This window comes from Esox lucius, chromosome 15, assembly GCF_011004845.1.
Source record: "Esox lucius isolate fEsoLuc1 chromosome 15, fEsoLuc1.pri, whole genome shotgun sequence".
In the NCBI taxonomy this organism is placed as follows: domain Eukaryota; kingdom Metazoa; phylum Chordata; class Actinopteri; order Esociformes; family Esocidae; genus Esox; species Esox lucius.
In genome coordinates, this window is record NC_047583.1 from 9,924,659 (window position 1) to 9,950,428 (window position 25,770).

Genomic DNA, 25,770 nt, shown 5'->3' on the forward strand with positions numbered 1-25,770 from the left:
CTAACTATACTCTACTGTACTATGGTATCTGCAGACCGAGCACTAACTATACTCTACTGCACTATGGTGGCTGCAGACAGCACTAACTATACTCTACTATACTATGAGGGCTGCAGACAGAGCACTAACTATACTCTTCTGTATTATGGTGTCTGTAGACAGAGCACTAACTATACACTACTGTACTATGAGGGCTGCAGAGAGAGCACTAACTATACTCTACTGTACTATGGTATCTGCAGACCGAGCACTAACTATACTCTACTGCACTATGGTGGCTGCAGACAGCACTAACTATACTCTACTATACTATGAGGGCTGCAGACAGAGCACTAACTATACTCTACTGTACTATGGTGGCTGCAGACCGAGCACTAACTATACTCTACTGTACTATGAGGGCTGCAGACAGAGCACTAACTATACTCTTCTGTATTATGGTGGCTGCAGACAGAGCACTAACTATACTCTACTGTACTATGAGGGCTGCAGACCGAGCACTAACTATACTCTACTGTACTATGGTGGCTTTTGAGCTGCAGGATTGACACACTGTCCTGATAAAAACCAAACTGTCCTAAAAAAAAAAAATTAAACGAGAGCAAAAAGCGGTATAAAGTTAAAATAGAATGAATGACAGCCTTACTCTCTGATGCATCTGTAAGCAGCTGTTATTTCTAAGGGGAGCCTCTTTGTGTGCCGACGGTTTCTATGGGGGGGAAGGCAAGTGACTGTTACTCTCTCAAACAATCACTAGATGGTAGCATTTTAGCTAAGGTAGCTACCAATAGAACGGCTGATAACATGTACTATGTGAAAGAAATACAGGCTAGACAAAGAACTGAATACGAAAAGAAGGATTGATCTCATGCTCCCAATCAGGCCTTTACTAAATCCAGCTCACAACATAGTCAGAATAAACCGTAGCCTCTGGAATGATATGTTATTGTGTTCACGCACACGCATATTTTCAGATCAAAATATTGTTTTTAAAATTCAGCATTTTGTCAGAGGAAATGCTAAATTTTCAAATTGTGGATGACACGGACATAGTTGTATTTTTTTGCTAATTTTCTAAAGAATATTAGAAAAAAAATCTAATTGATGCACATGGAAAAGCTGTTTTGGGCTTTTTTTTTTTTACAGATCTGCGTCAACAGCATCACATTATTGTGCAATAAAAATCCACGATAGAGCAACAAGTTTGCATGTTGAATTTGCAAACGTGTTAGTCTATAGTCTACAAACAGAGAGTCAAAGTGTTGGAGCCTACATTTAACTCTTAATTACACTGAGAACAGATAAATACAAATAATTCTACTAAATACTAAGTATTGGTATTCAGCTCTGTCGACACGGTTTGAAACGGATCGTCCAAAGACACCAGACAATGCCGTTATGTCATCACTGTGACTCTCTGTATTGACACATACACTCCCAATTCATAACACAAGCCTCATTACTATAAAACTCCCATGTATCAGTTTAGCAAAATAACTTCTAACTTTTTTTTGTTAATCTAGGCCTGGAAAGCCCCTGCCCAACCTGGCGTGCACAAACACTGCAGTATCCTGAGGGCCTTCACAAAAATACAAATAATGATAAGATACGCAAATACGGTACAATGATGAGCATAGGAATGAATCGACTCATATGACACTGTATGTTTGCTTATACTGTAGGAACTTCCCAGATTTCCGTTCTTGGTGTCCCTTACCATATGAGGGAGCTGGATATTAGCTAAACTGTTAATCAGTGTCTGGCTGAGGCTGGCCAGCTCATGCAGGAGAGATTCATTTTGCTGTTCAATCACCTTGTTTTCTTCCTCTACTGACTTCAGATTAGACTCCATTGTGGTAATCTAGGGAAGGGAGGGAGTGTGAGAGAAGAAGAGGGTTACGATGAAGGTGCTGATTTTTTACCTCTGGTTGTTACAGCGGAGCACACAGGGTGCAGTTCACATACCACGGGCAGCGGCACGTCTCAGACACGCCACAACGCACCGCCGACTGGCCGGCGTGCAGCCACGTCTATGACATCATCACACAGAAAGATGGACATAACCACAAAGGCGACACGGCCGAGAGGGCAATGGACAAGTGTGGACGGACGCAGTTCAACAAACCGACACTCACACGAATGCACCTAAACGTGCGCGGGGTGTGTTCCAAACTCGTGCTTCACGCTGCATTTTCAGCGAGAACGCGCCGCGTGCATTTCGAAGCACTGTTGCGCGCAGATGGATAGGCTCCAAAGGTGTTGCCTCAAGTTAGAATACAGCCCGCGTTCTCCGAAATGAGGTCAAACTGCCATGCAATCTCACAAAGGCAAACTGCAGGGGAACATATGTGAAGATCCTCTCTTTCCTTGCATTCTGGATTTGAAAGGGGTGTTTCATACTTTCTGGATACTGAGTTGATGCTTCCGCAGCTCAGAGACACAAATAGTGATATTGGAAGGAACCCTTTCATACTAGCTGTGAAAGCTGCCGGAGCTGTACAATTCTTCAGTGTTTGGCAAGCAGGGTATCCCAGAGGGATATTGCTTTATAATTAGGAATGCCCTACTTTCTTATACCGCTTTTTCCCCATATTCTCGTTATACTGGAATATGTCTAACTGGTGGTAGATCACGTGAGACTATGGGACAAGGTGTTAAAAGTGTTCTGGGTTTCTGGTGGATGCTGTGCATACAGCAGCTCTGACAGTAGCAGGATGTGTCACAATGGACAGAAACTGAACAATTATGAAATTGGTTAGTATTCAGGTAATCAAATGGCATGGTCCTACTGACTTACCTGTGTTCTAAGTTTGATCATATCTGCTTCCACTTGTGAATTGGATTCACTTAAATCTTTGATTTCTCCATCCAGCTGTTTCATTTCTTCCTCGTTTTCGATTCCTTAAAAAGATATGGTGAAAAATGATTAAACACCTGCCACCTACCCCAAGCACATGAAGATACTTCAAAAAAATGCCTTACAAGTGAATGAGATGGTGTGATGAAAGCAGAGAGACAGTCTTTTATGCATACATTTTCATTGTCTAACTTGCTAGCTCAGGGGCTGTATAGCTTTCTGTGATTGCTGGGTGGCAATCCTGGCCCTTTTGTTTCAGATTGGGGTTCCAATCAGGAGTTAATTATGTATACTACTGATTGGCTCTTTATATCAGATAGAGATTCCACTCAGCAGCTCATTACGCATACACACTCCTGATTGGCTCTTTAAGTCAGATTGGGATTCCAGTCAGTAGCTCATTCCGCATAGGCCTACACACTGCTGATTGGCTCCATTGTGTGAGTGAGCAGTGACAGTCATTACCGTTGCTGGCTCGTTGTTTTATCGTTAGCATTTCCACTCCAGACAATCTGGCTTTCTTCATGGCAGACGTGGCACGCGGACAGCCTGACAAACTAGGAGAATGGGTGAGAAAAATTCAGACACACACACAAACACACACACACGCAATTACAACCTGCCCGGATAGGTAAAAAAACGTCAGTTCCACCATATAGATTTGTCAGCACCGTGATAACACGGATGACAGACCGGACCTGGACCCACCTCCGATGCGTTAGGAAGCTCCCGCTGACGTGACCGGAGCCGTCACAGCCCGGCGTGGGACAGGACATGCCGTCCGTCTTCCCAGCCTTCCATGTGAACTGGGAGCCGTTCATATAGCCGTCCTTCTGCCGCTTGGCAGCCACGGGGCAGCCCGACGCGCTGCGGTGAGAGGCGTACTTCCCCGTCACGTGACCCTGGCCGTCGCAGCCTGGAACCGGACACCTGGCGTGGCAACGGAGATGGTTATTCCAATGGCCGTGGGTTTTGTTTTCCCAGAACAGCTTGTAGTTTCTCCCATTCGGGAAGAGTCGTGAAACGACATTGCTATGCCGTTAGGTACTGTGTAAAGTTGGTCCGCGTCGCTTTTGTAGATGCTGGAGTCATTAGTTATTTAGAAATATCCTTACAGCACTGAATAAAGTACGGCTTTGTTAGCGCTTTCAGTAATCTTGCCGACCAGCCAGCTTCGCTCTTTTTCAAGACAAATCTGTTTTCCAAACGCCTGAAAGTGTTTCTTTAATGCCTGCTATACATTTGGTTAAGTGTAACCTCATCCCCAGGGTCTGGCACACAGTATGGTGGAATGTGTTGTGGGAGATGATTAATTGGTAGACTATGCCGAGTAAACCAATGGCAGTAACGGCAGGAATTTCTCCCAACTGTCCTATTGACTAATGAAGGCTGTGTTTGACAGTGTTCCACCACACCTTCTGCGACTTTGGGCGGATGTGTCTGGGAACAAGATTAGGTTAAGAGCATCAAAACAGGATTTGAACTGGAAGTCTATGGCAGGAGAAGATGAAACATTTGCTAGTTTTAGTTCTCTCCCAGTCAATCATCATCTATCTTAACCCATAGATTAGACGCTCCGGATTAGAAAGCCTGAACAGGACAAGTGATCAAGGCTAGACAAGGTAGTGAGTCATGGGAATGTGAAAGTATGCTTCTTAAAAATAGTTTTCACATGAAAAACATTATATGCCCAAACTGCCAAGGGATTCCTCCACAAAATATAGTTACTGTGAACATTTTGTTTTTCATTTCAGTTGATTGATTTTCTGCATTTCAAAAAGAAAATCTCAACTAATCCATACTTCACAAATTCTTTTTTGCTCCTGCCTCAAGTCCCAATACAGTCCTTTGAATTAGATTTTGTAATAATTATGTAATGTCTAATAAAACACAATATGTGCCTCTTTACATATAATATATATATATATAGATTTACATACATGCATATGTGTATAAACATTGCCACTACTTTCCAGATGACTGGTCTTTAAAATGCTCAGTCTGATTGTGTGGGCTTTAGATAAGCAATTAGAAATTATATTCTTTTACACCGTCCCGATTAAAAGATTGGATGGTCTAGATTGCACAACGCTGATCTATCATTGATGTATTATAATCATATCATCTTCGTGACCTGAACTTTGTGACCTTACTTGGTGGCCAAAGTATGACCCCAATGAATGCTTTTCAAATTGTGTGTTCTTTCAAATGCAAGTGTGAAAAAAAAAGAAAAAATCTAATTCCACTTTTTGTACAGTGTTTCTGGGTCCAGTTTCTGGATCCTGATATGGTAAACGATTGATTCTTGGGTTTGTATTGAGTACCCTGTTTGGAGAATGTCTGTAATAACACACAGTTTACAGTGGGTCAGCATTAAATCAGCAGTGAGCACTATGGATAACCAGATGCAGTGAAGCTGCAAATGTTTCAAAATGTGATCTCTCTCCAGTGGGTTGTCACTACAGGTCCCCTCGGTTTCATCAGTACATCAGTCAGGCTTGTTATATTTCCAAAAACAGACCCAATCTCTGGGGAACCAACAACTGGTCCAAACCCCCGCACCCCCCACGGTTCCATTTGCTTTCAGGAAAAAATAAAGTTTGCCTCAAAGTCCTCGAACTTCCTAGAGAAGTTTTAGTGGAGATGGATGTGTTGGAAAGCGACACTCCTCTCTTGGCTGACCCTGAGACAGGCAGACACGCAGACAGGACAGGGCGTTGGTTTCCTCTCAGAACCACAGGAAAATCCATTGGAGTGCAGCGATTCGGCCAGAACAGCGCATTAAAGGATTTTAAGTACAATCCAGATCAATCTCTGTCTCTGTGCAGCCAACTATCTCTGTAATTCTATGTGATCCCTATGCAGAGACCGCTCTCATTCCAGCGTAGACCTGGGGATGATCGTTACCGTTTCTTCATTTCAAAGAAAACACCACCCTTTCTGTGAGTCTGTGAGGCTGAAATCTAGAAGTTGTTGTGGAGCCCTAGCTCCCTCAGAAGGTGTTCAGGAATGCTCCAGTCGGACTCTACCTGATGGGCTCCTGATCCTCCTTGTCCTCTTTGCTGTGCGGAATCTTCATCCCACTCTTCCTCGCCCGCGGACACCCTGACAGACTGCAGAAGAGAGACAACAACATCAGGGACATATTGTATCAGACACGCAACTACTCAGTCCCCATCAGACCAGTGTGTGTGTGTACGTGTGTGGGTGTGTGTACGTGTGTACACGTGTGTGTGTGTTTACGTGTGTGTGTGTACGTGTGTGTGTGTGTACGTGTGTGTGTGTGTGTACGTGTGTGTGTGTACGTGTGTACACGTGTGTGTGTTTACGTGTGTTTGTGTACGTGTGTGTGTACGTGTGTGGGTGTGTATGTGTACGTGTGTACACGTGTGTGTGTGTGTGTATGTTTACATGTGTGTGTGTGTGTGTACGTGTGTGTACACGTGTGTGTGTGTACGTGTGTGTGTACACGTGTGTGTGTGTACGTGTACGGGTGTGTATGTGTACGTGTGTACACGTGTGTGTGTGTGTATACGTGTGTATGTGCATGTGTGTGTGTGTGTGTGATTCTTTCACCTTCTGTGTGATGCGTAGTTGCCAGTATTATGCCCCGAGCCGTCGCACCCCGGGGTCGGGCACCTGGGACAGAAAGCACAGCGAATCAGGGCCTACAGCACTCAGCACGCGTCTAGTCAGAGAAACCACAACCACGCTGAGAGTTCAGGATTCAGGGGGAAACCGAAATAAAACATCTCACGCCTTACTTGAGCTCTTGCGAGTTGGTTGCCATCATGCTTCGAATGCTTTTGTCAGCTAAAGGACAGCCGGAGAGACTGGAAGATATACCAGGACAACGTTACTGAGGCAAACGAGTGGACTCACTGCAAAGAAACTCCTAGACAAAGACATATGCACACACAGTACATACACACAGTACATACGCACGCACGCGCACACACACACACACACACACAGTACACACACACAGTACACACACACAAAGTCTCACATTCACAAGACTGGAGTTGCAAGGAAACATTGACGCAACCGCATGAGAGACTGGACCAATAAATAAAAAGTGTAATGCATTCAGAGAACACAGACCTTTGGTTGACATGCTCTGTGTAAGTCTGTTAATAGATTAACAGGAGAGGGGCTACACGAATCCCGGTCATGATACACATCACGTAGATACTATCCTCCGACTCATGGTTAACTGTTATCTTACTCAAAGGGTTAACACGGAGCCATGCATTCTGGGTGCAGTAGTCTGACAGCAGAGTCGAGGTAAGCTGAAAACAATAAATCCAAGAGACTTATTCCACCAGGAGAAAATGAAGTCACACCTTCTATGTGACGCATAATCGCCAGTCACGTGACCACTCCCGTCACACCCAGGTGTAGGGCATCTGTCACCAGAGACAAAGAATGAAACCAAAACCAAAGAGAGGAACAGAAAGTCAAGAAATGAAAGGTTTGTTTAAGACTTTTTGTCCACTGATTTGTTTTTCATTGTTTCCAGTTTAGCTTCACTGTCTGCAAAAAAATAAAAAATGTTTTTGTCTTGGATACTTTCTAAGGTGCAGCTTCAACACAAAGAGGTAATTATGCTTTATTAGGATGAAGCATTAACATAAGAGAAGCCATCAACAGACTATCTGAGGAGCTGTGGATCAAATGAAGAGCTGTCAGAACAGTGGGCTGTAGATGTGGCATGCCAATAGTGCCAGGTACTGTAGAGGAGGTGGGTGGAATGGTTCCTCTGAAGCAACGGAAAATAACTGCCACAGAAACAAAGGAAAATAACTGCTTCTGGAACAAAGGGAAGCAAAGTGGCAAAGGGGGGAGATGATTGTAGCAGAGGGAGTTGGCAGAGTGGAGGGGTGGAATAAACACACGTATACACACACCCACCCACACACACACACACACACACACCCACATATATACATACACATGTCCAGTCCAGGTCAAACTTACGTTATCAGGTCCTTCTTGCTCTCCTTGCACTGGGCGTACTTGGGCTTGGGGCTGTGCATGGGGACTTCACCAGGGTAGCCTCGCTGCTCCAGCAGCTCCTGGAATGGGTCCAGGTCATCAGGCTGGAGAGAGAGAGGGAATAACAAGAGAGAAAGGGTGAATGAGACAGAAGGAATAATGAGAGAGAAAGGGTGAATGAGACAGAGGGAATAATGAAAGAGATAGGGTGAATGAGACAGAGGGAATAATGAGAGAGATAGGGTAAATGAGACAGAGGGAATAATGAGAGAGATAGGTTGAATGAGACAGAAGGAATAACAAGAGAGAAAGGTTGAATGAGACAGAGGGAATAATGAGAGAGAAAGGGTGAATGAGACAGAGGGAATAATGAGAGAGAAAGGGTGAATGAGACAGAGGGAATAATGAGAGAGATAGGTTGAATGAGACAGAAGGAATAACAAGAGAGAAAAGGTGAATGAGACAGAGGGAATAATGAGAGAGATAGGTTGAATGAGACAGAGGGAATAATGAGAGAGAAAGGGTGAATGAGACAGAGGGAATAATGAGAGAGATAGGTTGAATGAGACAGAGGGAATAATGAGAAAGATAGGTTGAATTAGAACAGAGGGAATAATGAGAGAGAAAGGTTGAATGAGACCGAAGGAATAACGAGAAAAGTTGAATGAGACAGAGGGAATAACGAGAGAAAGGGAGAATGAGACAGAGGGATTAACGACGAAGAGCAGGGACACAAGAGAGATTGTGGTAAGAGGGAAAAGGAAACAGAGAGAAAGTGAGGAGGGCATGATGGAGTGAAAAGTGTCTGACATTGCAACCATCAGAGGATTTGCATTGTGCGACACGGGTGACGTGGCCCTTCAGACTGTTGACAGCTGCCAAGCACTAGTTCAGAGTTGTCCCTGTGTGGCAAACAGGGTGGCTTAGGGTGGGCACAAGGTAAACTAAGTCCTCTATCACTTATGGAATCGTAAAACTCAATCTGACTGAAGAACTGTGCGATAATGGAATCTCACAACAGTGACCTGTGCGCTTGGTAAATGGTTACAATACAGTTGGGGATCTAGGAGTCAGTCTACTTCTGTGCGCTTTCTAAATTTCCATCAGGCACACACACATACACCCAAACGCCCACACACGCACACACCCACACACCAAAATAAATGGCAGTAGATGCCCTTGCATTCTGCGTTTATTTTTTTTTAAAGCAGCTCTCTTTAAAACACAATGACACTTTGCTCACACAATTTGAATGCAAATGGCAGAGTCTGCCTGTCTGGGTGACATCCAACTGGGCTGTGGTGAGATGCAGCACTCAGGAAGTAGAAATAACGCAGTCTACCGCCGTCCACCACCATCACAGCACCTTGGGGTCCTGTGAGTGCCCAAGCCAATCTGTCTGTCTGTTTGTTTACAAATCAACAGAAGCAACTCTGAATGAGGAGACTGGAAATGCTGTTGTGTATTTAATGCAGCTTTTGAAGACGTCCACCCTATCTTGACTCTTTAAATGAGAAACCCTAGCGTCTTTACTCAGTGCTGCATATGTCTGGATTAAAGCTACCTATCTATTTTCATTACAATTTGCAGAATTCTACAAGAGAAACCTGATAGTAGGACTCTCTGTGTTGTGCTGAAATAGGCTACCCTTTGTTGTGTTTGTCTGTTTCCCTGCTTCTATTGCTCTAATCACAATGGAATCCCTGCCGGGGAGTTGGCTGAGAATTTGAATGCAGTACCTTACACCTGCACTAGATGGCACTGGTGGGTTTCCGGCTCACTTGCATCTGTCTGCAGACTGCCTTTGTCTACAGAGCAGGGCAGGGCAGGACTATTGATGTAAATCCTCTATTTTCGTATGTGTACACTAATACCCCTAAAGACAGCGGCACATCCAGCATTGAAGATGTCCACCAGAGCAGTGGACCAGGACGTTTTGCAATGTCCTCCAGAGCACGGATAAGACATAGAGGCCAGTCCAGAGGCAGGTAGACAGGCTTACATATGTCTGCACACGAATGTACACACACACACACGTGCACACACGCGCACACTCGCACACGTACACGCGCGTATAAACGCCAACACCTTGGCCTACATTGATTTCCTTTCTTGATGAGAACAGTTATTTAAATGTTGTCCCATTGTGCTAACGTTACCTATTTGCATAACTAATTCCAGAGAAAAGCAGTGAAACACAGTGTGCAGACAGCATGGCTTAGAATAATCACAGATACCTCTGAATGCTGTGTAGAAATGAAGGCTGTTTAACTGGCAAAAAGGTCATTGTCTTCTTAAAGACCTTCTGATATTACATTCCAATTATTCAGCATACTATACCTGTGATAGATCTAGCCTGGTGATAAATGTGAAATGAAATCAGAGTCATACACAGAAGGGAACCTACAGGGGTCCATACTGGTTGTTGGTTCCGTTTGGACTGATGTGACCCATAGTAGGTTATGTACTGAATGCCAAATTGTTTAAATGCTGAATAGTGGGGCGGTGAATGTCTGTAAAAATGCCTACGTGAAAGTGTACTTTAATGTATGCACGTTTTCAGTTTGTTAATTTGCATGGATGGTATTCGTATGCTGCAGAGTTAATGTTCTCAGAGTATTGTGGTTGTGTGAAGCTAACGGTATGGAAGGTCATTCAGAGTCTGGGATATCCTCAACTGGCATTAAGAGCTACAGGCTAGAGCAATGATTGTCCTCTTCGTCATCACCTCTTTGCTGTCCTCGTCAATGCGTTTGATCTTGGTGTAGTCGACGGGCAGGTCCCAGCAGTCGTCCCCCATGCCGTAGCGCATCAGCGCCTGGCGCCGGGGGGACATGGGCTCCAAGGGAGTGAGCACGGCACCCACGCCGCCCCCGAGACGCTGCTTCATACTCAGGTCCAACGTCCCGTTCTCATCCACCTCTAAGTCTGGGTTCTGGAGGGAAAGGCGGGGGAAAACAGGCGGGGAGAAATTGAGCGAGGGACAGATGGAAAGAGAGAGAGAGAGAGGGAGACAGAGAGAGGAAAGGAGATAGGCTAAGCAACATTCGGCTCCACAACCTCATGTGTGATCACGTAACGCTTCCAGTGGCTGACTGGAAGGCCTGTTGGGAGAGATGGGGTCAGTGCTAGAAGGCAACTATACACTCCTCTCTCTCTCTCTCTCTCTCTCTCTCTCCATCCCTCCTTCCCTCCCTCTCTTGGAGTGACTGTAATGTCCACAGCCAGACGTCTGAGTGTGATGTGAATGGATAGAGACAGAGGCTGGGCGGGGGGGTGAGAGGGAGGACCGTGCTGGGTTGTGGTTGCAGGCGCACGGATGCTAGTTAACCGAAAAACATAAGAAATACAGCAAAACAAACAAGGTCGCAGGACTTGAATAATCAACCAGAAACACTGCCCTGCCCTCTTCTCACTTCTGATGGACTGTCTCTGGTTCCAACGCGCCCAGTGGTATCCCGCCCTTTAAGAGTAGTGTTACCGGAGGGGGGGGGGTAACGCCTTTTCGTCACCCTTCCCTCGCCCTCAACAACATCCCTGACACCAACCACATCCCCCACCCCCCCCGTCCACTCCTCTCCTCCTTCCAAGCGAAGGAGAGCCTGTTTTTTTACAGTGATTCCACACGACACTTCCCCTAGGCAGGATTCTCCCTGTTCTCTCTGTGTTCCAGCGGAGTAGAACCACTGTGTGACGCACATGCAGGCTTCAAGGCTGAGGCACTGGGCTGTGCTTCCGGAGCCAACTTTGGATTCCAATTGGGTAAACACAACATAGATCTAGCTAACGTTTTAATCATTTCCAGGGCAATATGGCAAAAAAATATGAAATCAGTCTTTAACGTTACATTAGTGTGAAGTATGACCAACTGTTATACAGTATACTGAAATTGATATTTAATTAACTTTTACAGTTTATATTGTTGTATTAAGTATTCTGAACTAATAAATGTTACTGATAAATGAGGAAACTGATGAGAATGTGTAAGAGACAAAACCATCCCTTTGGCGTTCATGAACATCAGGCAGAGAGAGACAGAGAGAGAAAAGTTTTCTTCAAGAGGATAGTGGGATAGAAAATCAATGATATGACATAAACACATGAACGAAAAGGATTTTAGAAATGTTTGCAGATTTACTGAAAACAGAAATGAAAACATCTCATGTACATACGTATGCAGACCATCTACCAGCTCTGTATACCTGAATTTGGGCAATTTCTCCCATTCTTCCTTGTACAGTAGATCTCAAGATATGTCAGACTGAATTGGGAGCGTTAGTGAACTGGGGCTTTAGTTTGGCCATTGAAAGACATTAACAGGCTTATCCGAAAGCCTCCCCAGAGGTTTCTTGGCTGTGTGCTTCTGGTATCTTTGCCCCCGTCTGAGGTCCTGTGCGCTCTGGATCCAGTTTTCTTTAAGGACATCTCTGTATTAAATCTGACCAGTCTCCCAGTCCCTGCCGCTGAGAAGCATCCGCATGGCATGATGCGCCAACCACCACAGAGATGGCATTAAACAGGTAATGAGAGGTACCTTGTTTTTACTGTTGCTACTTCTCTGACATAATTTGGCCTGGACAGTCAGCTCTAGAAAGTGTTGGTGGTTCCAAACTTCTTCCATTTCACATTGACAAATCCCATTGTGCTTCTGGGAAAATAAAATGCTTTAAATTTGCCTATAAATGCCTATTCTATGTCTGAAGTCTACAGAGAGTTCCTTGGACTTTATTGCTTGGTTTTGGCACTGACATGCACTAAGTATGTGACCTTGTACAGACATCTGTGAAGACACTACACAGTGGAATTGTCGGTTTTTCAATGAGGCCCAGTGTTGTAACACTACAATATTTCCGAAATGGCATCCAGTACTTGTCTTAAGTGATAATGTGAAGTGTATCTCCTTAGACACACTTCACATTATCACTCCTAAGACCCGTCCACTCATCAGATACCACACTGGTGTGCAACGCAACCATACTGTATTTTGTAGGGCTTTTATACAAGTACAAGGATTGAAATGTCTATGTAGAATTGTTTTTATTTAAACAAGCATCCTGAGCCAGAGCTAGAGGTAGTTCTGTAAGTATCATAGCATCACCAGGTTCAAAGGGTTGCCAAACTGACAATGGCCCACATTCACATGTTGATATACATTTTAGAGAGAGTTGGAAAGAGGGAGAACAAGATTTCATTTTGCAAACATGAATAACCAACTACTTCAGTAGTAACTTCAGATGTTTCCTCTCTACACATCAATAGAACAAATGTGTTGGCGGCATATGAGGACAATTAATTTGATCATAAATTAAGATAGAAGGTTATTAATTAAATCATTAAGGGCAGCCCAACAGGACAAAAAGTAAGGTAGATGAACATCCGCTGAATAGTTCTCCACAACAAAATTCTAAAATGCAAATTTTTGTCCACTTCAATTTGATTGAGGGTTTGGTCTCAGGGTAAACAAAGGTTAGTAACTATTTGTTTGCATCTGTATGTGTATGTGTGTGTGTGCGTATCTGTATAGGGGACAATATTAAGTGTGTATGACAGATGGTTTCTTCATGAACCATAGCATCAACTGACCCCTAGGTATCCCCTAACCCAGGGGTGGGCAAACTGAGGCCCATGAATCTGGCCCGAGGGGCAATTCCCTCCAGCCCCCGGTAGGTGACAAAATATTTTTGAGGGAAAGTAAAACATAACCGGCCCATTCGTACATCTGAATGTGATTTTAAATTACTCAGACATTATAAAACAAATGTTTTAATTATTCCCCTTTTCAGGCCCGCAAATCATTCCTGTGGTGGCCCCCGAGGCGAAAGGTTTGCCCTCCCCTGCCCTAACCCCTGTCGCCAGGGATATACAGTGAGGATGTAAGGGAGAACGTATGGGTGGGGGCAGTGGCTGCTTCCCTACATCACTTCCAGCAGCTTCCTCTGGCTCCTTAAAAAAACATGATATGCATGAATATTCCTTAGCCTCCCTCAGGATCACTCAGAGTGCCAGGAATGGATGTAGGAAATACAGATAATATAAGAAAAGGGTGATACGACTGGGTGTTCTGATGCATATTTCCTCTCTCCACCTACGCCTGGGAGCCTTTTGTGTGCCTTATCCAAGGAGTTGGACAGAGAGGAAGACAGGGAGGAGGAGAGAGGACGTCCCAATTGACAAAGGCTCATGTGCCAGATGAGTGCCCTCCTCTTTACCTCGCACTGACGAAGCCACTCTACTCTCTTCCTTTCTCATGATCCCATCCCATCTATGCCCTCCTCCCGACCTCACTTCACCTTCCTGCAGCCTCGGCTCTTGTCCTGCCTCTCCTCTCTCCTAAAATCTTTTCTTCTCTTGTTCTCTTCTCTGTCCTCTCACAACCTTTCCCCACTGCCTCACCACCCCCAGTCAGACCATGTTATCAACATTAGCGCTAGGCTAGCATTGCCGTTCTGCCGTGCTTTCCTACTCTCCTATTTACCGGCTCAGCGTCTCATTGCTGATAATGCGAGGCATACTGACGTCTTATCGCCTCCTGAAGACATATTGGGCTCATGGCATGGCGACGGTGATCTGTCCCATCCGCTGCACTTCTTATCTGCCCTATCTGATCCCTGGAAGAGGAATAATAAGCAGTCCTGCCGAGCGCCAGGCGAGAGCCACAGCTGCTCATGTCTGGCTAACAGAACACCAGCACACCGCGTTAAACCAAACAGTACGCCCTGAGAAAAGGCCTCTAGCGGTGGTATAGAATTGAAGAATATCAGAGGTCTAACCCAACGGGAAACAACACAATGTCAACCTCTGACAGCCTTCGGTAAACCACATGATGTCAAGCAGCACCTAAATGTCCCCAGTCAATCTCTTTGACGAGAAACAAACGAAAGGATATGGCATGAAGAGCAGGAAGTTCAAACCCACTTCAGTAACATCGAGGCGCATCCACCGGAGCCTCGCTACGCGTACTCCCTGGACGCCGACAACAGCGCCACCTACCCTGGAGCAGAGGTCCTGCGGCTTTCCCCCCAGCCCGTGGGGCATCTCCCGGCAGCGCGTGGACAGGTTGAGGATGGCCGTGGCGGCCATGTGGGCGGCCTCCATGTCGTGGGTGTAGTCGAAGCTGCTCTTGCTGCAGGTGGAGCTCGCGCTGCTGCCTCCGCCTCCGCCCCCCCCGCCGCAGCTCAGGCTGCTACTGCTGCTACTGGGGGCGTAGGTGCTGGTGGTGCTGCTCGCGGAGCTGGAGTTCTTGCAGTAGCGCTTGGCTGATGGAGCCGGACATGTGCAGGGAGACAAGGGGGAGTAAATCCACAAGTGCGAGCATGGCCAATACGTACACAAGCTATCACACTGGCTTTGATTCTGGTTCAACAGTAGAGAAGACTAAATTAATCCCTGGCCAGAAAGAAACAGTTGGGAATGGGCAAACACATAGACGCAGGGCGGCCATCTTGGACGGACAAAATGTATTAGACGGAAAGGTGGGATGACACAGAGAAGAGTCCAGTTGGTACCATCGTATCCCTTAGGGGAGGAGTCCCTGCCTTGGAGCTTGGGTGCGATGGCCCGTTTACCATAGACGTTGCTGCCATGCGTGCTGTCCGCGAAGCTGCTGTAGTCAAAGCTGGTTTTGGAGTACTTCTCCAGCTCCTTGGCCAGGTTGGAGCGCGGCGTGCTGGTCGACACGTTGTTCTTGAAGCCGTACTGAGGGATCTCCAGCTGTTTCACAAAGCACATAGGCCTGGAAAATAAACCACGAGGGGGCGTAGGTTGGACAGAGCAGAGGCACCAAACATCACACTGGGGGTGGGGGTTGGGGGGGGGGGGGGGGGGTTGGGAAGGTAGCAAAGGACAAAGGCAACAATCGTGTCTACCCACAGAGGATCCCTCTAATGTCTGGGTTTTCTTTTGCTGCAACTCTAAAATGTCTCAATAGATGTCCTACACAAACCTAAATCATTATTGAAGCAATGTACTTTCTCTGATATTTAGTTCAGTTTCATAAAAAAAACCCTAAACAGATTAATTTAGTGAAGCAATCTAATTAGATATAAATGTTATATTTAACATTGCTTTTTACTTTTTTCTGTCACTGTGTTATCAGGCATATCAAAGCAACTTTGGCTGAAATGAACCCTTCAAAGCTTTTCACTTCATAAACAAGAAAATGAGCGTGGAGCTTCTTCAAACTAAAGCTGCCTGCAAGATCAAAATATAAAAACAATCAAACAGACGCAGAGAACCATTTATATCTTTAAAACAGTAATTAGCAAACCCTTCCATCACTGGCTAATGGAAGCAGATAAGGGGTATAATACAGAGCTCTAGAATGAGGTGAATTACATTTCAATTCAGCCAGTTAAGGAAGAGTAAAAATAAAAATACATTGAATTGAACCCATTCCCGGGCAAATCACTAATATGTCCGTAATAAACCGTACTCAATGCTTCCCCTCCCAGTAAACTCCCCCTGATAGAGGCGGTCCATGACAAGCCGTTTGCAGTACCTCAGCACGCGGTCAGAACCCTGGTTAGATTTGGAGGAGCCATCACAGCCGAGGTTCTTCTCCTGGGCTTTGGCCAGCTTCTCCGCCGCAGCGATGGGGCAGCCCGACAGACTGCAGGGAAAACAGAGTGGGGGGGGGGGGGAACTTAGGACCTTCACAGATGGAGGGAAGGTGGGCAGGTCAGAGGCCATGTATGTTCATTTCAGGTTGCATTTTGTCAGGACGCGCAAGGTATGGGCCCTTCAACAAATAATACAACAAATAAAGTAACACAAAGAATAAGAATACGTCATACTACTGATTAATATGGTAATGCGAAAAATAAGGAAGGGGCAAACAATATGGGGCGATGAGTATCGTCAGTGTTTACATGTGAATATGGGGGGGAGTGAGGAGGTTTAAAGCGTCCAGTAGTAGAGTAGTAGCAGTGTGAGCGTGTGTTTGTCTTAAATTTTATAATTATATGAAGAGAAACTAGGCTAATTAAACAATACAATTCACCTGATACTGCTAAAGAAAATCTGTGTGTGTGTGTGTGTGCGCAGTCAGGCCAGATCATGTTTAGCAGTCTATTGGTGGCAAATAGTTCAATTCAATGAATCCCAGAACACCTGTCTGTCTCTATGTGTGTCTGCCTGCCTGCTCGTCTCTCTCAGATTATCCATCTGCCTGCCTGTCTTTCAAACAGTCTGTGGTTCATTTCTAAGACCATACATTTTCATCAAACATTTTAAATAGCAACCAGACAGTTGGTTATTTTAACAGCTTGCTTATTTCTGGTTGATTGGCCTCAGAGAATTCATAGAATAAACCACCAGCAGACACAAAATCCTTTCCCTGCAACCCAGTTCACACACACAAACATACTCCGCTCGCACACACACACACCCTTGCACCCAGCACCAAGCAACCTCCCAAGGTTAAAAAGGAGCTTTTACGACAGCTGCGCGAGATTCAGCCCCTCAACCAAATTAAACAAAAGGTCTTGGTGATTATTTCTAATTTCACAAATTCTTCACAATGAATTTCTATGGTAGAAATGTGTAGGCACGTGCTAGTGTCTGTAAGTATGTTTGTGTGTGTGTGTCTGTATGTACAGTATCTCACAAAAGTGAGTACACCCCTCACATTTTTTTTAATACTTGAGTATATCTTTTCATGTGACAACACTGAAGAAATTACACTTTGCTACAATGTGAAGTAGTGAGTGTACAGCTTGTATAACAGTGTACATTTGATGTCCCCCCAAATAACTCAACACACAGCCATTAATGTCCAAACCGCTGGCAACAAAAGTGAGTACACCCCTAAGTGAAAATGTTCAAATTGGGCCCAAAGTGTCAATATTTTGTGTGGCCACCATTATTTTCCAGCACTACCTGGCCATGGAGTTCACCAGAGCTTCACAGGTTGCCACGGGAGTCCTCTTCCACTCCTCCATGACGAAATCACAGAGCTGGTGGATGTTAGAGACATTGCGCTCCTCCACCTTCCATTTGAGGATGCCCCAAAGATGCTCAATAGGTCTAGTCTTGGAGGTGTGTTTGGGGTCATTATCGTGTTGGAATACTGCCCTGCGACCTAGTCTCCGAAGGGAGGGGATCATGCTCTGCTTCAGTATGTCACAGTATGTTGGCATTCATGGTTCCCTCAATGAACTGTAGCTCCCCAGTGCCGGCAGCACTCATGCAGCCCCAGACCATGACACTCCCACCACCATGCTTGACTGTAGGCAAGACACACTTGTCTTTGTATGCCTCACCTGATTGCCACCACACACGCTTGACACCATCTGAACCAAATAAGTTTATCTTGGTATCACAAGACCACAGGACTTGGTTCCAGTAGTCCATGTCTGCTTGTCTTCAGCAAACTTGTCTTCAGGCTTTCTTGTGCATCATCTTTAGAAGAGGCTTCCTTCTGGGACGACAGCCATGCAGACCAATTTGATGCAGTGTGCGGCGTATGGTCTGAGCACTGACAGGCTGACCCCCCACCCCTTCAACCTCTGCAGCAATGCTGGCAGCACTCTTACGTCTATTTCCCAAAGACAACCTCTGAGTATGACGCTGAGCATGTGCATTCAACTTCTTTGGTTGACCATGGCAAGGCCTGTTCTGAGTGGGACCTGTCCTATTAAACCACTGTAGGGTCTTGGCAATCTTCTTATAGCCTAAGCCATCTTTATGTAGAGCAGCAATTCTTTTTTTCAGATCCTCAGAGAGTTCTTTGCCATGAGGTGTCATGTTGAACTTCCAGTGACCAACATGTGGGAGTGTGAGAGCGATAACACCAAATGTAACACACCTGCTCCCCAGTCACACCTGAGACCTTGTAACACTAACAAGTCACATGACACCGGGGAGGGAAAATGGCTAATTGGGCCCAATTCGGACATTTTCACATAGGGGTGTACTCACTTTTGTTGCCAGCGGTTTAGACATTAATGGCTGTGTGTTGAGTTATTACAAAGGGACAGCAAATCTACACTGTTATACAAGATACACTAACTACTTGTAGCAAAGTGTCATTTCTTCAGTGTTGTCACAGGAAAAGATATACTCCAATATTTGAAAAGAATGTGAGGGGTGTACTCACTTTTGTGAGATACTGTATGTACATGTGCACTGTATGTACGTGTGTATGTCTGTGTGAGTGCATGTAGATATCAGAAGGGTCTGTTCGACTCATAGGGGGTATTGCGTGTGCACGATACGGTCTCAGACAGTCGATGCTTGTGTTACTACATGCACGTGACGACAGCATATGCTTATGCGTATGTGCTGTATGTTTGTTTCAGGTGTGTGCGCGTGTCTGTACGCTCGCTGGAGTGTCAGTGTGTGATTGACACCGTGCTCAGCAGGAGAGAACTCCAGTGTCCCAGGTCTGTAGCCTTCCTGCCTTCCTGCCAGAGGTGTTAGAGAGGCGCTAATGGCTGCCGCTCCACCCGACTCACCTAACATCTGCTGTGGGTGACGCTCCAGTCATCTCCACCTCTCTCTACCTCTCTCTCTCTCTCATCTGTCTTTCTCATCTCTCCTCCGATCTCTCTCTACCTCTTGTTCCTTTCGTCTCTTTGCTCTCACTACCACCTCTCTGTCTCCCTTCTGTCTGACAGGAAAGAGGCGAACACCGCTATTTCAGTCCCACCCTCAACACAACGACCCATGCACGCAGTCTCTCACGCGGGAAACTTCCACCGCAATTCTTTCACCTGAGGTGAAGATGACACATTTGACTCTAGATTTAGGATCAGACAAGGAACCATGGGTGTGGTGTGATTGTGGTATCTGACATTTTTGAAGCCAGTTACATTTGTAACCCCTTTTACATCGGTATTAAAACAAAAGACACAAACACTCAAAATCACTGTAACCAGAATAGTATAATTGGGACACAAATTAATGGATTCATAAATAAAACAAAACCGATTGAAAATAAATATCCAGAATCACACAAAAAAAGTAAATATATTAACAAAAAGGCAAGAAACCAGGATAAATTAATGCATTATTGAACGGACAAAAAAAAAAGAAACGCCAACTGAAGAAACTGAGGAAGTAATACACACATTCCTGCTAGTTTCCAAAATGGTGTCCAGCCCTGTTTGGCGACTCACCTTCTGTGGGAGTTCCTGTTGCTATTGACATGGCCACGCCCCGTGCAGCCTGGCGTAGGACACTTAAGAACATTCTCATACATTGCAAGGACTTCACACAGACAGACAGACAGACAGACAGACAGACAAGACAGCGATAGAAACAGGGAAGAGTTAGAAGCCCCACATCCAAACAGCACCATTAGTGTGTGAGCGTGTGAGTATCATCATCATCATCATCATCATTAGGACCAGTCCCTGCAATCTGAGATGACCTTCTTCCTTCTGCCCACAGAGCACCTCGTTTACAAAGGGCAGAAAATACTGCTCTCACTGCACTAGTCTTCAAAATAACAGTTGATCGGCGAGTATGCTGGGAAAGAGGAAGCCATCTAAGAGTGCTTGTCTAGGACACAGCCAGAAGACAGAGGAAGCATGTAGCACACAGGAAACAAACCAGGGGATAGCCAACAGAAGACAGAGGAAGCATGTAGCACACAGGAAACAAACCAGGGGATAGCCAACAGAAGACAGAGGAAGCATGTAGCACACAGGAAACAAACCAGGGGATAGCCAACAGAAGACAGAGGAAGCATGTAGCACACAGGAAACAAACCAGGGGATAGCCAACAGAAGACAGAGGAAGCATGTAGCACACAGGAAACAAACCAGGGGATAGCCAACAGAAGACAGAGGAAGCATGTAGCCCAGAAGAAACTAACCAGGGGATAGCCAACAGAAGACAGAGGAAGCATGTAGCCCAGAAGAAACTAACCAGGGGATAGCCAACAGAAGACAGAGGAAGCATGTAGCCCAGAAGAAACAAACCAGGGGATAGCCAAAGGATAAAGACCATGCAACAGAAGTTCCTTTCAGGCACACAGAGTACAGAATCTTGTCAGCCTATACATAGACTAGGCTCTATGTTAGCATCCTTCACAGCGTTTACTATTAAAACAGCCCATGAGTGTCTCCACCCCCCCCACCCCCCACGGCAGCCAATTAGAATAATGATCTATCCGCGGACGTCTTCGGGAGGACCTGGTTGAGGACCACCAGAAGGGGGTGAATGGAGGGGTCAGACAGACGGCCTGCGGTACGGGTTAAAACTGCTCACTGCGTCAGCTTCATCATTACCACCCCCTTACACTCTGACCCTCGTCATCCTCGCTCCCTGACATACTCATTAGAGTTGAGAAGAGGAAACTGGGACCAGGGCCTCCCTCCACCTTAACATGCCGAGAGCCATTTTATTATATTACACTCTGTCTCTGAGACCACAGCAGAAACAACTTGGAATGACTGGAAATGGTTGGACTTAATATCCTCGTTCACAGAACTCTTCCTAGAGCACGGTGAAAACCTTTCAGAAAAATAGGAAAACCCGCGATTCCTGGGCGCATGCTGCATTTCCTATTCTTGTTTGGGGGGAACATTATTTTCGGGAGCAGTGACGGTACGACACGACGAATAAAACATCTGTGATTTCAGTTTGTCTTTTTTTCCGCCTTCCACATTTCCCAGGGAAGAGCCTTCTGCACCGTGCGATTGCTAAATAAAATGAACACATTGCATCAGTAATGTATCGTCCAGTCAGCAGTGTGGAGGTGTTAACAGGGGGAGGGCTTGCCCCGTGGCTCTGGCTCTTCCTCCGGGCGCCGTGGTGTTTGACAGACACACCTCCTCCCCTCTGCCTCTGCTGTCAGCAGGTGTGTGAGTGTATAGATTACAGATGGGCCCATCTGTGCTGAGGGGGTATTTGCACACCGGTGAACAGTAACAAACCTTGTGGTTTCTCCATGCCGGATAATGTATTTTACAGCAGAGTCCCGCCGCTACTTTCAACCACCCCCACCAGGTCACCTTTCAGCAGCATGTTCAAATCAAACAGTCAAATCTAATGTTAGTTGTCGCTTACACATTTTATAAAATCTGGAGGGAAATGCATGTTTGCCAACTCCATTAACAGTGCAGTAAAAACGTCAATATAATTAATAGTAGAATTTTAAGACACCAGGATGTAGATTATTAGTTTAACAACTGCAACATCTACTGTGAGTGTGTGTTTATTTGTACGGTATGTGTGTTCGTGTGCGTGTTCGTGTGTGTGTATGCGAGTCCCTCTTCAGAAAATAAGTCGGCCTATTCATATCATATAATAATTATTATTTGTCCCAAAAGTATTGATCAACACAAATAAGGAAAAGACAATGAACATGGAAATACCTTTCAAATTTCTGAGCTCCTGGCTCTAACTCTGTTGCTATAATTAGGGCCAGTTGAGATCACATGCTCCGGGATATCTCCTGGTTCTAACCTTGGTACTATAACTAGGATGGGTAGGGTCATATGGTCAGGGCAATCTCCTGGTTCTAACCTTGGTACTATAACTAGGACGGGTAGGGTCATATGGTCAGGGCAATCTCCTGGTTCTAACCTTGGTACTATAACTAGGATAGGTAGGGTCTTATGGTCAGGGAAATCTCCTGGTTCTAACCTTGGTACTATAAATAGGACGGGTAGGGTCTTATGTTCAGGGAAATCTCCTGGTACTAACCTTGGTACTATAACTAGGACGGGTAGGGTCTTATGGTCAGGGCAATCTCCTGGTTCTAACCTTGGTACTATAACTAGGACGGGTAGGGTCCAGTCAGTATTTTGGGACCGGAAAAAAATGCCTGGCTGAGCTTGACTTCGCTACTCAAAGCAAAAACGGTCCCACCTGATAACTGTGTGATTTTCACCATAAGTTCATGTCTTTTTTCCTGTGGCACACTATAAAAAACATATTTATTTTGATAGCAGTCTGATTCATGGCAAATCGTTACTTTATCTTCTGACTCAGGGTTAATGACACGTGTTAAAGAGCTTTTATTGAGAAGTTTGCACAAGGAGAATGGGACCAAATGGGTCCCAAAACTTCAGAAGGATTGTTGTTGCCTAATCGCTGAGGGCTAATGTTTATTGCAGCCGCAGCTATCTGCTGCAGAAACAAGTAATTATTGTATTTCATTTAACAGAATTGAACCTAGCAAATCATTTTTAAAGGACAATCAAGCCCTGGCTGTGGGTCAGTGAGAATGAGTTTGATTGGCAGTGTCAGAAGAGATACACGTTTTTTTGTTATGCGCGTTTGAAAAAACCTTTTCAATTACCTTTGAGTATTTTGTGCTTTTTAACTACAATCCAATTCATTTTGTAAGAACCTTTCGAAAGCTAAAATCTGTATAATTTGTAAAGCAAAATACTTTTTTAATACAATGTTTTTATTGTGGTTGACAATTTTGTGGCTTAATTCACTTGCATTTGTATAAAAAATCTGATGGCACCATGGTGTGATAAAAGCGCCTGCTAAATAAAAGCTTTTCAAAGTGGGGTCTCTGGGGATCTACAGAGAACTGCCAGGGGGTCTGTGAAAAGATATTGGGGAAGAAGAAAACAGCCCTGTAGCTATTTTTCACTAAATTAAATATTGGTTTATTATACCTACCTGTAGAACAGAAGGGGAATATGATGAATAATTTCTGCCTCTCCTTTTAACCCACACCAAATATCATATTTTTTCCAGTTATTTCTTTCATTATTTTATTTATGATCAGTTTAGTTTCTTTCATGTTGTTTCAATTGATGGGAATAATGCTAGTCTGTTATACTTGTTGCTCTAAAACCAACGTCCACATTATAACAGAAGAACAGAATATTAGAATGTAAGAATGATTTAAATGCAATGCGCTTAATGCTAATTGGAAAGCCTATAATGTACAATGAATGCATTATTTCTGACGTTGTACTGACGTCTACAAACAACATATAACACGGAGGTCCTTGAATATTAGGCCCAAGCATGTTCTTATAGCATGAAGGTTGGAAACAACGGTCGACTCAACATTTCTGGGGGACTCTTGAAATTAAATGTGTTAATCATGTTTTCATTAATAGACAGTGCTAGTGCAGTTAAACATCCATCCAGCTTGACTCTCTGAGACTGTGTCCCCCACCCTCATTAGACAGTAGACTGGGCAGGTAATCAGACAGACACGAGCAAACCCACGACCCCACGCATGCAAACGTCGTCCAATAGGACAGTGGCTGGAGAACACATGACCAGCCAGTGCTCTCCACACCCGACTAGCATAGCACAGGGGCGCCACGACCAATGTCAAACAGCCGCTACAAACATTGGACAACCGTAACAACTGAACAGCATTCATACAGAAATATGGACGAACTGAAACATGCACGTGAACCCGCATTCATACAGTAACATGGACGACCTGAAACATGCACATGAACCCGCATTCATACAGTAACATGGACGAACTGAGACATGCAAGCCTTGCTCAGGGGACAACGCTTCCAACAGCCCACTGAGAGGCCTTGTTATCAGAAGGGGCTTTGGGTAAACACAATTTCAACTCGCTTCACATTTTGACTTGTTTTGTCACCTATATAGACTAACTGGAATTGAGCAGCAGTTGATGAGTGCCTGGGCTGGGCTTACTTTCAGGTGGCACCCTGTCTTTGTGCGGACAGCCGGACAGGCTGCGATGATGAGGATACAATCCAGTCACATGACCCGTGCCGTCGCATCCCGGCGTCGGGCACCGACTCTCCTTCTTGTCCCCGCGTGATGAATCTGAACACAGAGAAACACAGGGGTAGAGAGAGAGAGAACCAGAAAGAGGGAGAGAAGAGAGAGAACTTAACTTTCTCCTTTAAAAGCTTCGCACACGAACGCTGCCAGCAAACCCGTTAGAAGAATGCTTCTAACTAAAGCAACCAAACCACGTCAGTTGATGAACTGCGGGGGCTAACAGTGGTTGGACACAAGCCACAAGGGACATGGCAGGTGAGCTATATCATTGCCATAGTAACAGAACATATGAACCAGGACGTATAGATCACATGCATGGGTATTTCTAGCCCTCGTTGAACAAAGCCACTGTCACAGGAAAAAAGAAATTAAAGCTGGTGTCGCCATTATCAAGAAAAATTATGACTTTTTCAACCAATTATTGGCAATAATAGAACCCACACACAGACACACAGGCACACACACCAAAGACGATTGTCTTTCCCTTGTCTAACCTCACCCTCTCCATTTCAGATACTGTTACCTCACAAAACAGCAATATCTATGCCAAACGGCATCAGGTGCAAAAGACCACCTTCAAACTGGGGACAAGGTCTTGTTCTTTGATACTGGGATATTCAGCTTATATACAGCTTGATTTCCATTTAATAATTATCTGAATTCGAGGATATCAAGTGTATTTTGATTGACATTGCTTGTGAGCTGAAGACTGCACAAACAAAAGAGAGTGAGAAGACAGAGATAGAGAGGACGGAAAGAGATCTAGAAAGAACAAAGAAATAGAGAAGATGGAGAAAATAGAGACAGAAAGGGGGGGACAGAAGAATACAGTAGGGAGAACAAGTATTTGATACACTGCCCATTTTGCAGGTTTTCTTACTTACAAAGCATGTAGAGGTCTGTATTTTTTATCATAGGTACACTTCAACTGTGAGAGACGGAATCTAAAACAAAAATCCAGATAATCACATTGTATGATTTTTAAGTAATTAAATTTTTTTTTAGATTCCGTCTCTCACAGTTGAAGTGTACCTATGATAAAAATTACAGACCTCTACATGCTTTGTAAGTAAGAAAACCTGCAAAATCGGCAGTGTATCAAATACTTGTTCTCCCCACTATATATGAAGAGATAGAGAAGATAGATAAAGAATACCAAGAGGCAGAGGTGTTTTTATAGGCTGGACCACAGAGACAGTCTGCTAATTAAAGTTTGAAATGCTGCT

General features: G+C 44.9%; 1 protein-coding gene across 10 annotated transcripts in view; it reads right to left on the reverse strand.

Moving 5' to 3' along the window:
* Window positions 1–25,770, reverse strand: part of myt1lb (myelin transcription factor 1-like, b) — a 103,933-nt gene that overhangs the window by 3,468 nt on the left and 74,695 nt on the right. For 4 of the 10 annotated variants that reach the window (XM_010879128.4, XM_010879127.3, XM_020054366.2 and 1 more), the window contains exons 8-22: window positions 24,452–24,586; window positions 19,972–20,062; window positions 16,353–16,463; window positions 15,361–15,587; window positions 14,846–15,111; window positions 10,584–10,790; window positions 7,838–7,959; window positions 6,622–6,690; window positions 6,434–6,496; window positions 5,887–5,970; window positions 3,566–3,787; window positions 3,323–3,414; window positions 2,798–2,901; window positions 1,718–1,861; window positions 647–709 (exon numbers count right to left, since the gene is read on the reverse strand). In XM_010879128.4, coding sequence (XP_010877430.2) covers window positions 647–709; window positions 1,718–1,861; window positions 2,798–2,901; window positions 3,323–3,414; window positions 3,566–3,787; window positions 5,887–5,970; window positions 6,434–6,496; window positions 6,622–6,690; window positions 7,838–7,959; window positions 10,584–10,790; window positions 14,846–15,111; window positions 15,361–15,587; window positions 16,353–16,463; window positions 19,972–20,062; window positions 24,452–24,586 — 2,000 coding nt within the window. The remainder of the gene's footprint in view (window positions 1–646; window positions 710–1,717; window positions 1,862–2,797; window positions 2,902–3,322; window positions 3,415–3,565; window positions 3,788–5,886; window positions 5,971–6,433; window positions 6,497–6,621; window positions 6,691–7,837; window positions 7,960–10,583; window positions 10,791–14,845; window positions 15,112–15,360; window positions 15,588–16,352; window positions 16,464–19,971; window positions 20,063–24,451; window positions 24,587–25,770) is intronic. The other 6 variants (XM_010879130.4, XM_010879129.4, XM_010879134.3 and 3 more) reach the window with 6 other exon arrangements.